General features: G+C 41.2%; 1 protein-coding gene across 1 annotated transcript in view; it reads right to left on the minus strand.

The window, feature by feature from the left end:
• Positions 1–572: 572 nt before the first annotated feature.
• LOC133960745 (caM kinase-like vesicle-associated protein) overlaps positions 573–16,238 on the minus strand; it is a 35,963-nt gene continuing 20,297 nt past the window's right edge. Inside the window, exons 2-11 of the mRNA XM_062395574.1 lie at positions 11,857–11,964; positions 11,571–11,702; positions 6,940–7,014; positions 6,201–6,339; positions 4,840–4,960; positions 4,650–4,725; positions 4,394–4,530; positions 4,132–4,210; positions 3,566–3,653; positions 573–3,377 (exon numbers count right to left, since the gene is read on the minus strand). Of these exons, the coding sequence (XP_062251558.1) occupies positions 3,027–3,377; positions 3,566–3,653; positions 4,132–4,210; positions 4,394–4,530; positions 4,650–4,725; positions 4,840–4,960; positions 6,201–6,339; positions 6,940–7,014; positions 11,571–11,702; positions 11,857–11,951 (1,293 nt within the window). The 5' untranslated portion in view covers positions 11,952–11,964 and the 3' untranslated portion in view covers positions 573–3,026. The remainder of the gene's footprint in view (positions 3,378–3,565; positions 3,654–4,131; positions 4,211–4,393; positions 4,531–4,649; positions 4,726–4,839; positions 4,961–6,200; positions 6,340–6,939; positions 7,015–11,570; positions 11,703–11,856; positions 11,965–16,238) is intronic.

Below are 16,238 nucleotides of genomic sequence, written 5' to 3' on the forward strand. Positions count from 1 at the left end.
GTTTAGTTTTGCCCACAAGAAGAAATATCTTGGTTTTCCTCTCAGGAAGGCCCCACTCCGATCAGCTGTCTTTCATCTCTGCATTGTGAGACTCAGGAAACGAACACTTCCCTCATCCTGGCTCTCCCAGTGATGTCCTCCAATGACACAGAGCCTCCTTGAGACCAGCAGGCTGTGTGGATGGCTGGATGTACGATTGTACAATGGGCATGAAAAAGAGAAAGGCTCTCGAGAGGCAGCCCATTTAAACCCCAGAGGGCAGAGAAGGCGAGTTCTCTGCGTTATTATTTCAATTCCATGCAAAACAAGTATCCTGGCAAGTGTTGCCAAATGGCACTTATGGGATTTTTCGAACACAAGTTCACACCCCACCAGGATGGGTGCTAAGCTTGTGCTAATTGAGGGAGTGTTACGCAGATGCTCTCCTTCGGGTTGAGGGGAGAGTGATGACGCAGGCGATCTCCCACACTCTCTCTAAATAATCTCCCATAGAGGCATGTTTTGCTTTGAAAGATACTGTACACTCTCTGTCCACTGACTCAGAGGAGAAACGAGAGAATGACACGCGAATAAACAGATGAATTAAAGTTTATTACCATCAAATTCATCAACTCAGTCAAGGAGAACGGTACAGAGCTCACAAAGGCAGGACAGGACCTACAGGTGACCACTGGTCCTGGCAAACATCACATCTACAAGTACACCTGTTAGTGCATGGTAAAATGAACAGACATGGAGCTACTAAATACAGTGAGGAATGTGTTGGGGGGTGGGGGGAGCATTGCTTTAAACAGTGTTTCAACAGTGTTTATTTGACATCTAAACAAAAAGAACAGACAACGTGAAATAATCTATTCACACTAAAATCTCTCTCGTTTAAGCCTCTTGTTCGAATCTAAATATTGATCTTCAGCAATGTAAGAAATCCTCTCTATGATTGGTGTGTTTACCAAAATACCTTATTAAAAAGAGAAACATGTCGAAATAAAAGACTCTGCAACAACAAAGTCAAACTTGAGATTCTACAGATAATAAATGTGATCAGTTTTCTGATGCACCTTTTCATATAGATTTACAGATGTGCACAGGAAATACTAGTGATAACAGATCAGGAAGAGTAAGACAAAGTGGCCGAGCAGGAGCCAGGACATATTACACTTTAATTATATCATCTAATCAGTCTATTGACAATGTGGCTGCTGTCTTTATTTGACCAGGGAGTCAAAACTGATGGTTAATTATGTATTAGCGCAGGAAATTATGCTGGGACCTACTGGCCAGAAGATCGATACGGCCGTAATGCTTATCGAACACTTGTCTCACACACACACACGCACATCCAGGTACACACACTCGCGTACACATTTTTCTGACAGCAGCCATGTGTTTGCTAAGTTGCCAGAAGGCTTGCAAGGACTACAGACTTACAGGTACATGGAGCAAAAGGACACCAGGAATCACAGTTTCTGCAGCCTGTCAAATATTGCTCTATATTTTCCTCTAGAGTGATTACAGAGAACTCCTTCTGTAGCTCATTATTAATGCTCGAGGGGACCAGTGACAGGAAAGGATAGTTGGTTATTACTGTTTTATCAAGTATAAGCTGAAAACCTATATAAATAAAAAATATACAGAGTTAAATAATAAATAGATTATAAATATGTTAAACATATGCTGGATTACATTTTTTTTCTCAATATAATACAGGTCAATGCAGCTGTGCCGGGGATGATTATCCCAGGCAAAGTCAAAAATGATGCACATCTTCCCCTTGAAAGCTGCATGTGGTCCATTGATGCACATTTTGTTTTATAGTTATAACCAAAGATTAAGACATGTGTGGCATTTGAGTCAGTATCCTAACACAAAGGACACATTTAAAAAAATAACGCACAGGTAGACTGAAATCCAGCAAAAATACAATTTCTCTCACATGGTGGATAAAGATGTGATAAATTCTTTTGTGATGTAAAAAACAAAAAAAAGAGGCTACAAATTAATTTGAATGCATAGAACTGCTATGTTATGGTGGTGTATTCATTTTTCCTTTTTAAACAACTTTTACACTGACAGCAGGGGCGCTTACTGCACTGTATATATAGATATCATGATGCACAGTGTAGTGAACTATACATTAGCCGTGACATCGCTTGTGGCGAGAGCGCTGTGGCCAACGATGTGACGAGTCGCGCATCTTTATCCACCAAGTGGCCGTGAGTCTGAGATGAACAGCAGAAAGTGAGAATGCATGCTGTTTCGGCTACTTCTACAAAGGTCTCTATGTACAGAATCTTTACACTTACAGCTATGAGGTTCTTTCCTGAGCAGGAACTGAGCAAAGGAACATGGTGTTTATGTTTGTGTGCTTATGTGTGAAGCTGCCTCGTTCAAATTACAGTTTTGGGCTTAAAAAAAACTCCCAGTCACCAATCTTGGCACAATCAGTAATTAGTGTCCACGATAACGATAGGAAAGATAAACACGTGAGACGAGTATATGTGAGGGCCAGCCTGTACTAAGCATTATTGTACAAGGTCAAAAATTAGGTTAAAGCAGGATTTTACTACTGACTCTGAGAACAAATACTGTAATTACAAGACAGTCAGAGAGAAGTTTCCCAAGTTGGCTCATTAAAAAGTAATCAAAGCCATTTTCAGCACAACTATGTCCTCCTATGTTATCTTATCGCTGAGCGAGCAATCAGAACGACGACTAAAGCTGTAAGCCACAACTTGACAGCCAATCTTTTCTGCCCCTAAAACTCAAATATGCAGGGATAGACTTGGTTTATAACATCTGACGTAAAACACTAGGGGGTGGGGGGGGGTCAGTAAAAAAGACACGATACTTGTATAGAGAAAGCCAAAGATATGCAGCGCTCTGGAAAAGGTTGCACACAGCCTCCATGAGATGATGCTAATGCTGCAAGTGAGAGAGAAGCAGAGTCAGTGTCACCATGCTAGCAGCTAATGTACAGTGTGCAGGAGTTGGTGGGGACAGCAGAGGTCACACAGGGGAGGTGGGTTCTAACCCTGCTCGCCCTCTGCCTCGACAGAAGCCTGGTTAGTTGTCGAGGCCTCTCCGTTACAACGGGATGTGGGCTCGGCCTCCTGCTGGGCCGGGCCCTCGGATGCTGAGGCTGACACCCCAGGTGAGGATACTGGCTCCGGGTCGCTCAGCTCACCCCCGGCAGGGAGCTCTGTGGCTGCAGCGGGGGCCACCTCAGGTGTTTCCCCACACAAAGGTGCGGAGGGGTCGATGGTAGCCTGGGGAGCTGCAGGGTCCTCTGGGGCGCCAGCTGCAGGGCTGGTGGCCCTCGAGTTGCTCTGGTCAGGGGCCCTCAATCTCTTCATGATGGTGGTGACTCGAACTGCTTTCTGCAGGAGGGGAACATTGTTATTTCTGATTGACGCTTTAACCTAAAAACGTACTGAGAGAACATCAAACTGCCTCAGCTCAAGGTTACACAACAATGCGCTGCTATACCTCCTCATTCAAGGACTGCACAACTACTGTTGAACTTAGCAAAAAAGGGCTTCCTGAAGGAGAGAACAAAAGAACCTACCTTCCATTTAGCTCTGGCAAAGTTCTTCTCTATTTGCGCACATACATTTTCCTTGATGTTCTTATCTGACGCTGCACCACCAGAGATCCTGCAGCAGAAAATGGGAAAAACACAAATGAGCTTTATGTTTCCTCTCTCTTTGGATGGAACAGAGTGCTGCACATGGTATTACCCAATTTTATTGTTCATTTTTTTGACTGGCAAACTTTGAGTTAGACGGTTGAACCTTTGAGGATTATTCAGATTTTTTGTTTTGTTTTTCTGACTAAAACATTATGTGATATGATCTTGAACCCATTTTGGCTCATGCAGGAAGCAGCTCTTGTTAATTGTTAAGTGAAACATCAGTTTTGATGCAATAGTAACTTGCAGCTGTGAAAATGCTGTGTAGTCATCATGGACAATGATCAGCTTGTTAAAGGGAGTTATAAACTTTCCCAGTAAAATTTAATTAACATTTGAAGAAAGTCTGAACTCATGTAAGCTTTCTATTCTCATTGATGCTATCTGATCACACAGCTCTGATTTAAATGGGCTGTACAATATATGAAAGCACCGCTGCCTACCACTCATGGTTTATAGCCTCCTGGGCTGTCAGTCTCTGGTCCTGATCCACCTCCATCAGACGAGATACCAGGCTCTTGGCTGTCAGAGAAAAATCAAACAGAAGCCCTCAGTGAAAAAGGGGTATATTCTCCTGATACATGGAAACATAAATATGACATGTGTTTGAACACTCCCTAACGTAAGAGGAAGAGTGGAAAAATCAAATTTGAAGTGTTTACCAAGCAAGCCATCATTGTGTTCCTTTACATCATCATAAAATACCTGAATCAGAGATTTCATCCCAGTACGGAGAGTCAAACTCATAATCGCCAGCAAGGATCTTTCGGAACAGGTTCTTGTCGTGGTTTTCATAATCCTCCTCATCGGTTTCATCGTAGAACGGAGGGTTTCCTGACAGCCTGACATGGAAGAAGTAAAAAGCATTGTCAGTCAAAAACACCTGTGTGACATATTCAAACAAGATTTATTATGTAGCTAAATCATATCTTCTCTTTTCATATTTTCTGTCACAACTTACAGAATGTACATGATGACACCCGTAGCCCAGCAGTCAACAGGCCTGCCGTATCGCTGCCTTCCAACCACCTCAGGAGCTGGCCAAGAATACACAGGTTTTATAAAAAACTATTTTAAGTCTTAATACACATGACATTCTCCACTTGTGTGCATAACATCTTATTTCCCACATTATATATTAACATCCTCACCTAGGTACTCCGGTGTCCCACAGGGGTCTTTGATTAGTCCATTCTCCAGCTTTGCAAGATGGAAGTCACTGATGACTATTTTAGAGTGCTTCAAGCGGTTGAAATAAACCAAGTTCTCCAGCTATGTACAATGAAAAATCACAGTGACAAGAGTTAATACAATATTCATGTTTAAAGTTGTTCACTCTAGTAGTGAATCAGCGATAGAAGGTTGCAGAGTTGGAAGATGGAAACATCCACAAGACTGGAAACATCTAAAAGTTGAATTATGCACTGGTGATAAAAAAAAAGACTCCTATCAAATGAGAGACTTCCAGCTTATTATCTTATGCTACAACTAAATGCTTTGATCAAGTTTGAAATATTTATATTAAATTGTATTATAAGAACTTGTTTGATTTAAAGGGGACATATTATGCCCATTTTACCACTGTTGATATGCTTCCTTGGGGTCTTAATTAAATGTCTGTAGCATATTTTGGTAAAAGTACCACAAGGATCATTTAAAACAGCACCCTTTTTAACCTGTCTAAAACAGCCCTCCTCAGATTGACCTGTTTTGAGTGCCCCGCCCCCATCACCCCTGGTGAGCCTGGCTTTGAGAGCCCCAGCTCCCCAGCGCAGCCCCGCAGTGGGAGCAGTGGGAGCTTGAGCTGGCGCAGCAGCATCCTTCCACACTGTTGAGTCAACGTTAAGAGGTGTCCTGGAAGTCCCTTGTTTATGCGGCCACTTAAATGTCTGACAGTTAGCAGCAGCGGCCCGGCTACCGTTACCTCGCTCGTCAAAGGCCATGTAGCGAGACTCCCTACGTGGGCAGGGTGCAGTTATTAACATAGATGTGAATGTGGAGCTTGTAACACAAGCTTTTGGCTCATTTATACTTCATGTAAGAGCATATTAGTTCCTGCTCATACTCTGCGTTCATTTTGTCCTTATTTTTTTACGTATTATGAAAGTTTACGGAGATAGATGAAGCTAAGAACACAGAGCAGTACCAACTGGAACTGTAGGGGGGAATTTAGCCAAATAATGCAGGCAAGATGACCGGAGACACATCTAGAAAGTTTCAACAAAAGCTGAACTTTTTGAAGAGAAACTTCGCAAGTTGGTAAGTTGGATTGCTGGAAACAAAATAAACAGAGTCCTTTACAACTCTTTACAAGTCAATTCTTCAAATAGATTTTTTTTTTTATTTCTTTGACTGTATTTTTTCTTTGTATAAGTAATTGAATTGTGTGCCATCACATAGATTACAGTTTGAGAGTCTGGATTTACCTGTGAGATGGCACCACAGTCATGGTGTTTTATTTACATCTGGCTGCCTAGATCAGCATACGCTAAATCCTGTACTAGCGTGTTACCTTCAGGTTTCTGTGAACGATACACAGGGAGTGGAGGTAGGCGACGGCCTCCAACACCTGGCGCACAACGTTACTGGTGTCTCGCTCTGAGTAGTAGCCTTGATCCAGGATCCAGTCAAACACCTCTCTTCCTGTTGCACTGTGGAAACAGAGGTAGGCCCAAAATGTGTTAGACAGGGATTAAATTGGGCCAGGGCAGTCTCATCCAGAGACAGGGTTAGCCCTTTGGGTGGGCCCAACCAAGTGTGCTTGCCCAGAAATAGCCCTCATAGGCCACAAAAGGCTTACCCACACAGGGCCCATGGGTGTTTCAAATGAGGGCGCTATAACAGTACTTAAATGTTAAATACATCATCATCATCTTTGGACAATATTAAATCTTCTGCCATATATGTTTCAGGAAAATGGTTTTACCCATTGCTCACTAGATGTTTCTTCTGTGTTTTATCATTTTCTTCCTAATGAGAATTCCTAATCCCACAAATCAAGTGTCCTCAAGGGAGGAGATGAGTTTCCTACATTTAGCATATTCATTGGAATGCATCAAATGCTAGCAAGCAATCATATCCGAATACCAAATGAGTGGAGTTCCAAGTTGTTCTCGTATCTACAGTGCCTCGGGCTACAACAGCTCATTCCCCACAAGTGTATAATCAACATATACAGTCCAGCAGGCCCAAGCTGCAGCAAAGGAAAGCAGAGAGCCATTTCCCCAGGCTCCTCAGACATGTGAACTCACAGTTCAAGGAAAAGGAAGTACTCTTTCTTGGTCTCGAAGACGTCCACCAGTTGGAGAATATTGGGATGCTTCACCCTGGGGAGACACGTCACAAAGCACAAGGCACAGAGAGAGAGATGTCAGGAGTCATATAGGAGATGACGTCTGAATCATTCAGTCAGGAGACTGAGACACGTTCTACTGCCTGTCTCCCTAAAAAAGCAGATATGTGCTCTTATGTCCATGAACATGCCTTTAACACAGTACCAGCTGTGAAACTCGATGGGGAATTTAGCTCATATAGCTACAGTATATGAGGCGATACAGAGTGTTGTCAATCTCAAATGGCACTGAACTAAAGTCTCAATAGATAAGTCATTAAAGTTTGTTTTTTTAAGATTTAGGATACAAGTTACATGTGTGTTCAATCAGGAGCCAAGCAAAACCACTGCAGTGTGTTTTTTTATTTCATCTTATATTTTTGAAATTTTTTAGAAAAATGTTTATTCTATTATGTGGATTTCTGAAGGAAGATATGCACAGATTGTGTATTGGAATGAACAGGCAGGCAGTGTATGTGGTCCAGCAGGTAGCTAATGGGGAGAGATTTGGGACATAGAGTTTGGCTTATCGCAGCTACAATAATGTGTTTCTCTGCAACCAGTCAGAGGTTATTCTCCACAGCCAGCTGCTGTCTTATAACAGCGTGAATGCGCTGCATGTATTGGCCCACACTTGTGTAAGACAGTGGTTCTCAACCTTTTTTCAGTGACGTACCCCCTTCGAAGAAAAAATTCGGCCGAGTACCCCCTAACCAGCGCAAAGCATTTTTGGTTAAAAGAAAGATGTAATGTGATTTATTAAGCCTTGTAACTAGACACATTCAAATTTAAAACTCCATCAATTTCCATAACATTGCTCATTTGTAGTGGTCTCTCTTGAACTATTTCGAAATAAAAATATATAAAAATAACTAAAGACTTTTATTATTATCTCAATATAAATAAAGATTTGTGCACCTCAAAATAATTATCAACTGAAAGTGACCTCTTTTGGGATCATAATAAAGATATGTTCTCAAACTGAACTCATAAACTTAATTATAGCTAAACTTCTTCCCAAAAAATAAATCATTATCTTAGTTTTAAATAAAAGATTAGCTCAAACATATTTTTTAAATATTTATCATCTTAAAATATCTTCTTTAAAGATCGAAAAGAATACTGACAGGTAGCTTGTTTCCGTTTGCTTCTTGGAGGCTTTTCGCATCGTGTCTTGAGATCCTGAATTCAGAAAGTTTCCTCTTAAAAAACTCAGGTGGCTTACCAACATGACTTTCATATTTGCTCGCTTTAAGGTCATACAATTTCATTTCCGCTTTTGTATTACATGCTTTTATTTTGAAAGGGTACCGGTAGAGACGCAGACTTCTTGTTATGAATCATTATCTTCACAACGGAAAACTTTTACGTTTTAGCGCCCCTCCGAAGAGACACAAGCTCTCACGGTGTTGTTTAGGGAAGGCTCTCTGCTCTGGTTTCGCCTTCTTTGGTACTTGTCCCTCCGTGTTTCAGCAGCATTGCTGCTGCACTTCAACTCGACTCCATTGTTGAAGTTTTCAAGGCAGGTGATGACAGGTGGCGTGTGCCAGGTTGGGTCAAACCATCCCTATGGGGGAGACTCTTTTTTTTTAGGATAATTAAATTGAAAAGCCTACTGAATATAAAATTTAGTTCATGAACTTACACTTAATTTTATTGAATATTTGTTAAATAACAATTTTTCAAAGATTTTTGAATGGATGCTAATTTTAAATATATATAAAAAAAATCTCAAGTACCCCCTGGAGTACCTTCAAGTACCCCCAGGGGTACGCGTACCCCCATTTGAGAATCACTGGTGTAAGACACTCATTTATTTTCCTTTCATAGGGTTAGTCTGTTACTAAAGCACCATGCTGTCTGCCTTGCCCTGAAAAAGAAAACTGAACAATCTGCAAGTGCAGGTTTTGTGTTGTCCCTTTGTGCATAGTTTCAGCCTGTCTCTGCCTAACAGACTGACCTGCATAGGGCTACAGGACTGGAGAACACAAATTTAGTAATTGCGTCATATTGTACATTAAGGAAATCTGGAGATGTTTTTGAGCAGATTTGGACAAAGACAAATCCTCTGTTTTCTATACCAAATTGAAAACCCTCAATTTGTAGTTAGTTTTTGTAAATATGCTAAACTAAACATGTCATTAAGGACAAAAGAGACAAAACAATCAAATTCTATAATTTATATTACTCATGGCGATGCAGTGGTGGGTATGGTCTCCTCAAAGCAAGGGCGATAATTTGTTTGCACCTTGCGTTCGGTTGTCTGTGGGGGTTGCATGTTTTCCCCCTGTGTTTGTGGAAGAGTCTGTTGGTTCCCTCTATTTACGGGTGAGCCACACCGGCTGTGTGAAGAACGCGTCTCAGGTGCGTCTCTTCTAGAGAGTCAAGGTCTTGCCTATTTTCTCAACATAATAAAATGGTTCACAGCAAAATAAACAGTAAAATCGGATCTTTCAACATAGTTTCAAAATCTATCTGAAAAATATGGGACAAACGTAAATATTTGCAACACTTCCTTCTCCCGTTTCAAAGTTAAAGCACTCTTGAGTAACTGTTGACTGAATCTATTAACTTGTTTTGACGAGGTTATTGTTATTGCACGACCAGATGATACACGGCTTCATACCACAGAGTCCTTGCATTTGGTTGCGTATATAGAGATCCTTTATCTGAGGAATTACAGTAGTTATACCAGAAACCTCAAATTGCAGCTCGGCTGCAGGCTCGTAGCAACACACTCCCAGTGTGAAAAGCCTGTGAGATGCAGCAGATCAGCGGCGCAGCTGTCACACGCTGCACAGAGCCAGTGAGGCCCAGGCAGTACTCCACTACTACAGCCCAAAGACACAGTTTAGTGACCCTAAAGTGAACCTATGTGTGAAGATGAGTGTGAATGGTCATTTGTCCCTCCATGTCAGCCCTGTGATATGTTAACAACCTGTCCAGGATGTATCCCGACTTTTCCCCAATGTCAGCTAGAGTTGGCTCCAGGCCCCCCCATTACCCTCAAATGATAAGGAGAATTGATAATGAATGGATTACTCATTGTAGAACGAATATATTTAAGTTTTATTTCCGAAATGATTGTTTATTTAATGTCCTAGGCTTAGAATATAGACCATCTTATTGTAAATAATATAATAATCAAAATACTCGAATGCTTATAGATTAAATTGCATTTTGTAAGAATCATTTTCACTTTAGTCCATTAATCATGGTTTTTTGACTGAGAAGAGGTAAAACTTTACCAATAACAAAACTCTCGCACACTATTAATGTTTCCCTCCAGACAGACGCTTAGTATTAATGTGTAGTATTAATAAGGAAGAACTTTTTGGGTAGAGGGAGACTTGAAGTCAGTGGTATTAAGAATAGAACCAAAAACTGACCTTGACTGACAATGTTCATTCTAAGTAATACAAAAATGAATGAGGATTAGTACTTAAAGGAGCTCTTCTTTTCTCTTCTAATGCCCATATTCAAGCATTTTAAATTCAAGACTGCATTTCATGTTTTGCCAGCAATTATTCACAGCCTTTGAAAATGTCATCAGATTTGATTATTCACTAAAACCCCCGACTGATGATTAGAGCATGAAAAACGGGAGCAGTGCATGTCCCCATTATAGTCGCATCTTAAGTGTAATTTTCAGAAGCCTGTGATTCTGTGTTTTGAAAGCCCTCTTAAAGAAATCACACCTTCATCTTCATCGTGCTTCACCGCTTCGCCTGCTGTTGGTGACAAATTGTTGATAAGGCCCCGGGTATGCTAATGTGGTTTTTACTGGAAAGTTAGATAATCACAGAGGAAACGGAGAAAAAACAATGTCGCACAAAAAACAAGGCTATGTGTGATTATTAAAATGAAAAAAAAGAGACTTGACCTTTTAAAAAAATATATTATTTATGAAGATAGAGTTTCTAGATTGAAGTCTTAATATCACTATAAAATGTCAAAATGTATGAGTATATATAGGGCTGTGTCATTTACGAGGGGGAATTTCAGAATATCAGCCTTTTGCCTGTGTTGAAATTAGTCCAGGTTTCCTAAAGAATAAAATACTTTTGACATATCAGTACCACATCATCGAAAATATCGGGAAATTGAAAAGATTTAGCAAGAAACTGTTTCCATTCTGAAGAAAGAGGCCCACAGTCTTGTAGTAAAAAACTTATTTTGTGGAGGAAGACATTTTTGTTATACTGTTCAGCTGAAATGGCTGTAGTGGGTCACAACTGATATTCAAAGGGGTTTTGAAATATCACAAAAATAAACCATACGCTAAAGAAAAAAGATTTTGGATGAAGAAGGAGTTGAACTCCTGTTGCCGTTTATTTCCTCTTCCTTTCTTTATTTTTGCAAGGTTATGACTTGTTTCCCTTAAATTATGAATTTATTCTCAGAAAGACTTTACTCTCATAATAATACAACATCATTCTTGAAATCTCAACTTATTTTTCCTTAATATGAAACTGATATTTACTAAACTACTCAAGCACTGATCACCAAAGAAATGTGGACAGAAGGGAACATGAAACCAAATCGACTCACATCTTTAAGATGAGGATCTCATTCTTGGCAGCCTTGCGGACTTTCCTTCCATCCTTCTTCAGGAACTTTTTACATGTGTACATTTTCATCGTAGTTTTGTCCTTGGCCCTGAATATCTCACAGAACTCCTCCCTGAAAGGAAGCATTTCATGACAGCAGTTCAGATGAAATGTAAAAACACAAATATAATACAAATAATAATAATAATTATGATATAAAAGATAAAAGCATCATTCGAACATTTGTGTGGATGTTGGGCTCTACAAGTCAGAGTTGTGGTACTTACGATTTAACAATCTGACCCAGGTCATATTTATCTGTCACGTCTGAAGGAATGTGATATTCCTTCTTTTCCCCGATCGTTATACAGCCAAATGGCATGGCCGCTCCTGACCTGTGAGAGAAGACAAAGAAGGAGAGAGAGACGAGGGAGACAGTGGAATTAAACACAGGACGGAGATAACAGAAATGCTGAGATAGCTTTTTGAAGGTGTGAGAGCTAATGAGCCAACGGAGGCCGTGTCAGCGCAGCCGATTGTGTCACTTACTGTAACAAAGCCTTTCATGGTGCTGCCTTAATAAACGGCCCAAGCCTCTTTTTTTTCTTTACGTTGGGATCTAACTTATGTCACTACTATAACCGTAGTGAGAAAACTTTTGGAGCAGAAGGAGCAGCAGTGTATATGACCCTGTGGCCCAGCGAGACAACCATGGCTACAAGTGAGGCATTTCCAACCAACAGAATTGAGCCAGCAATTACAGGCACATCACCCCAGGACCAGGAGAGGAATTCATCTTTACCAGCTCTGCATCGACACTCGAACACTAAATTGCGGTGCAGCCTCTCTGTGCCTCTCTCGAACAGTGTGGAGTGAAATCTGAGCTCATCCTGTGCCACTTCAGAGTCGGCTTAGTTGAAGTTGTTATTTTTGTATTTCCGGGGAAGAGGACGACTTATTTTTCTCACTACTTCTTTCTCTGCATTGTGCTGAGATCTCATTACGAGGATCTGTATTTGGAATCTGAAACAGAGGATAAATATATTCCATCACTAATTCATCAGTTGGACCGGTCTTTGATTTTTATCTGATATTGGTTTCACTGAGGGTTTAAAGTCTGATTTCATTTGAAACACGTGACTGTATAACCAAGCCCAGATGCTCATGATTAGTGATGGAGGATAGATTTATAGAAATGTGGTGGGAGAACACTTGAGAGATGTGTCCATGTGAAGCAAAAGACAGTGTTATGCCAGCAAGACTCCTCAGGGGCCTGTAGTACAACACTGCAGAGTCACTGACAAGTCCTGAGATGCAGTGAATCTTCTGTATGTGAAGCTGTTAGGATATAAAGCAGGAGAGCGTTCGGAAAAACAATGGCGCAGCAAAAACTCCTCCAGATGAATAAAGGGCGAAAAATATTTATTTCCTAGCCGCACAGCATCCATCTGCGCACCGACAATCTGGGTGATGGATGTCCACATGTAAATGAGTGCAGCCAGCGTGAGAAGTTTGGCGTTGGGTGTAAGAAGTGCAATCTGTTCAGTGTAGCTCCACCAACCAACTGTAATCCAATCTAAATGAACGAGGGTCTGTTTGCAGACGCATCAAATTACTGAGAAAACCCCTCTCTCTCTCTCTCTCTCTCTCTCTCTCTCTCTCTTCCTTCTCTCATCTGAGGCACGAGGCTGTGATGTGTAGTCGGCATGAGGGGCTGACCTTTCCTGGCTTCCTATCTCTTTCTCTCACTATTAATACACTGCACTTGTCTCCCTGGTAAATGCTTTGGCTCGGTGAAGTAACGGTACAAAGAGGAGCGGGAAATCCTGCAGTTTAAATGGAGGGTTACTCTGAATAAGTCTGGCAGAAGCATGGCTTTGGAAAACATGTCAGGAAAAATCTATCTGTAATATTCTAGAAAACATTTATATTCGGCAAGAAGATGTAAGAGCCTGAAGTATTGTAGAGAAGGAAAACAAGCTGGAGAAACGGAGTAAAAAAGGTAAAATTGTTCAGCTTTGGAAAGCTTTCCGAGCCCAATCAGTGAAGATGTTAATATCATAGGTTCATCACGAGCCTGTCAAATCAGCAGCAGAACTATGGAGAAAACACATTCACACAAAAATCATGTTAAGGGGCCTCCACAAACAAGCTCAGTCAGCCTCTCCATCCAAGTGTTGATTCGCATAATGGCCAACATTTTTTAAAAGCATTTCAAGCAGAAAGAGGCCAATGCTGGCTGGATCACATAACAGAAGCTTTGTAATGGGCCCATTTGGACTGACCAGCGTCAGCAACATTCAGGCATTATCACTTTATGCACTGACTGTTATTTGCCCTTCAGGAGCACCAGTCGATGCCTCCTGGTGCTTTATGGCCCAGTGTGTGACCTGGGTCTGCCCGGGCCATGCTGCTGTATCGACATGGATTTTGTGCAGATGCAGTGAAGATTTACAGTTCGGAGGATGGATGGTGATAAAGATCCTGGGTGTAATAGGCAAGCACAGCGCCTCCTCTAGTCAGTCAATTGGCGATGAGCAAATCAGGTTGTTCCTCCTGCCTGTTGAAATCAATGAGAGACTCCAGGTTGAAGATTAGGTTAAATGCTACACTATATGTATCGGCATTGTGTCAAAAGTTTTCAAGCATGGGTAAGGGGGATTATTTCTTCTGCTGAGATAACATGGGCCTACATCTGCAGAGAAATGGCTGCTACCTGTTTGGTATGGTAAGCCGTCATGTAAGTGAGGGGGCAGCTGTTTGCACTAATCCCACCATGAAATTCCCCTGAGACAAAGACATGTTCCCTAGTTTTTGGAAATCTTCCATTTGCTGTTTAGGTTTTTAACTCCGTCGTTCGCCCCGAGCCCATTACTCTCCCTCTGGCTCAGCAGCCTCTAAATGAGGTTGCACAGTAAAGATCAGACCCCATGCATCATGCTTGTGCTGACTGTAGAGCTCTGAAGTGGAGCTAAGAAATGCTGTGTGGCTCAACAATTATGCACGGGCTATATTTTACTTGGACAATCTCACTCTTGAGCAAGATAAACAAAATATGATAATAAAGGGTACGCTGCATTTATATACACAAACTTTGATGGATGATCAGGTTTCACTTAATGTAAAAAAAAAAAAAAACGGCTTATAGTGTGAGTGCACAGAAACAGTATCCTCACGTGCAAAATCATACTCGGAAAGGCAACATTTCTACTCTGTAAGTGATCAGATGATAATCGGCAAGTGAAGAGGCACACTCGCCTGCATTTCCTGTTTGGCGTAAACAACTGTGGTTTTTACAAGCATGGGGGGTGAGAAGAGTATTAACTCACCCTTCCCTATGTGATACCAACTGCTTAACACTGCCCAACAGTTGATCTCTCGTCAGGTAGAATTCGGAGACTCTGTGGCTACTGCTCCCCTCCTTCGATTGGTCACTTTGAACACTCCCGTCCCCAGCTTGTCTCCAAATCTATGGTTGTATCTTGTCGGAACAACTTGTGATACCATGCCTGGGTTGTTTTTTGCACTGCTCCAAATTGGCCAAAAGCATAGAAGCAAAATACTTTAAGTTTTGCTATATTCCCTCCTGGTCATCCGTGTCACTCGGTTACATCTCCATGTTTGTCACAGTATGATTTGGGTTGACTCCCCTGAGCCGATCCTTTCTCAAGAGTTTTGAACCAAATAGTAATTCTGTTTTGACAAGGCTCAGCATAGCCATCGAAACTATCATCTTTCCCTCTCTCTCTCTGATGCTCAACCTTTTTCTCTGTTCCTGAGGATTGGCCAGAGCAGCATCCCCACAAGGACGGGCTCTCCAGCTCTTCGGAAATAAACATCCTTGACATTCATTTTCTCTCATCCGCACTGATCTCATGGGATTGCTCAAGAGGCTGTGATAGCACTCGGCCTTAAGCTGAAAGGAGAAGATAAAGTCAACAACATAACATGGGCAGGCGACGATTGCATGAGTCTTAACAGAGACCAGAACTTGGAGGGTTGCCTCTCACTATCTCCTCCACTGGAGAAAGTTGCCAGAAAACTTTTCCTATTAAGAAAACATAAGGACTAGAGGATTAAATAAAACAAGAAAAACAAGTTTTTGTTGGCTTCACTAATGCAATACTTAAAGGCAACAAGAGGTTTGTGAGAGAACTTTTTAAATACTCGGGCTACAGATGCACTTACATTTTTAGATAAGTCTCAGTCCCACCAGGATATTAAAGAGTTAAATCCGCCCATATATTATATATGAGCCTAAAATCAATCCTTCTATAACCCATGTGAGTCTAAGAACCAAATACTTAGTCCAGCTGTGATCAGAGATGTCACATTATGTTCGGATCGGATGGGTCGGATCAGTCAAATCCGACCCATTTTTTCACATCTGATTCCTAAGATTAACCAGATGAAGATCCAGCCTCATCATTCAGCCGGTAGTTTGAAGCTTCTCCTCCATGTTTACTTATGATGATGTCAAATACAGTATTATATGTCGAGTAGGAAGTTAACAACACTTGACTCTGATGTGAGAAGTCCGACTGAGCTGTAACATCCTGAGATAGAAAAATAAATCAAATATGCAAAACATGCAAATATCATCATACAGTTTATAGACACAACTCAACAGATTCAAGTGGGACTGAATGGATTTATAAGACAAGTATTG

Source organism: Platichthys flesus, chromosome 2 (assembly GCF_949316205.1).
Source record: "Platichthys flesus chromosome 2, fPlaFle2.1, whole genome shotgun sequence".
NCBI classification, from domain to species: Eukaryota; Metazoa; Chordata; class Actinopteri; order Pleuronectiformes; family Pleuronectidae; genus Platichthys; species Platichthys flesus.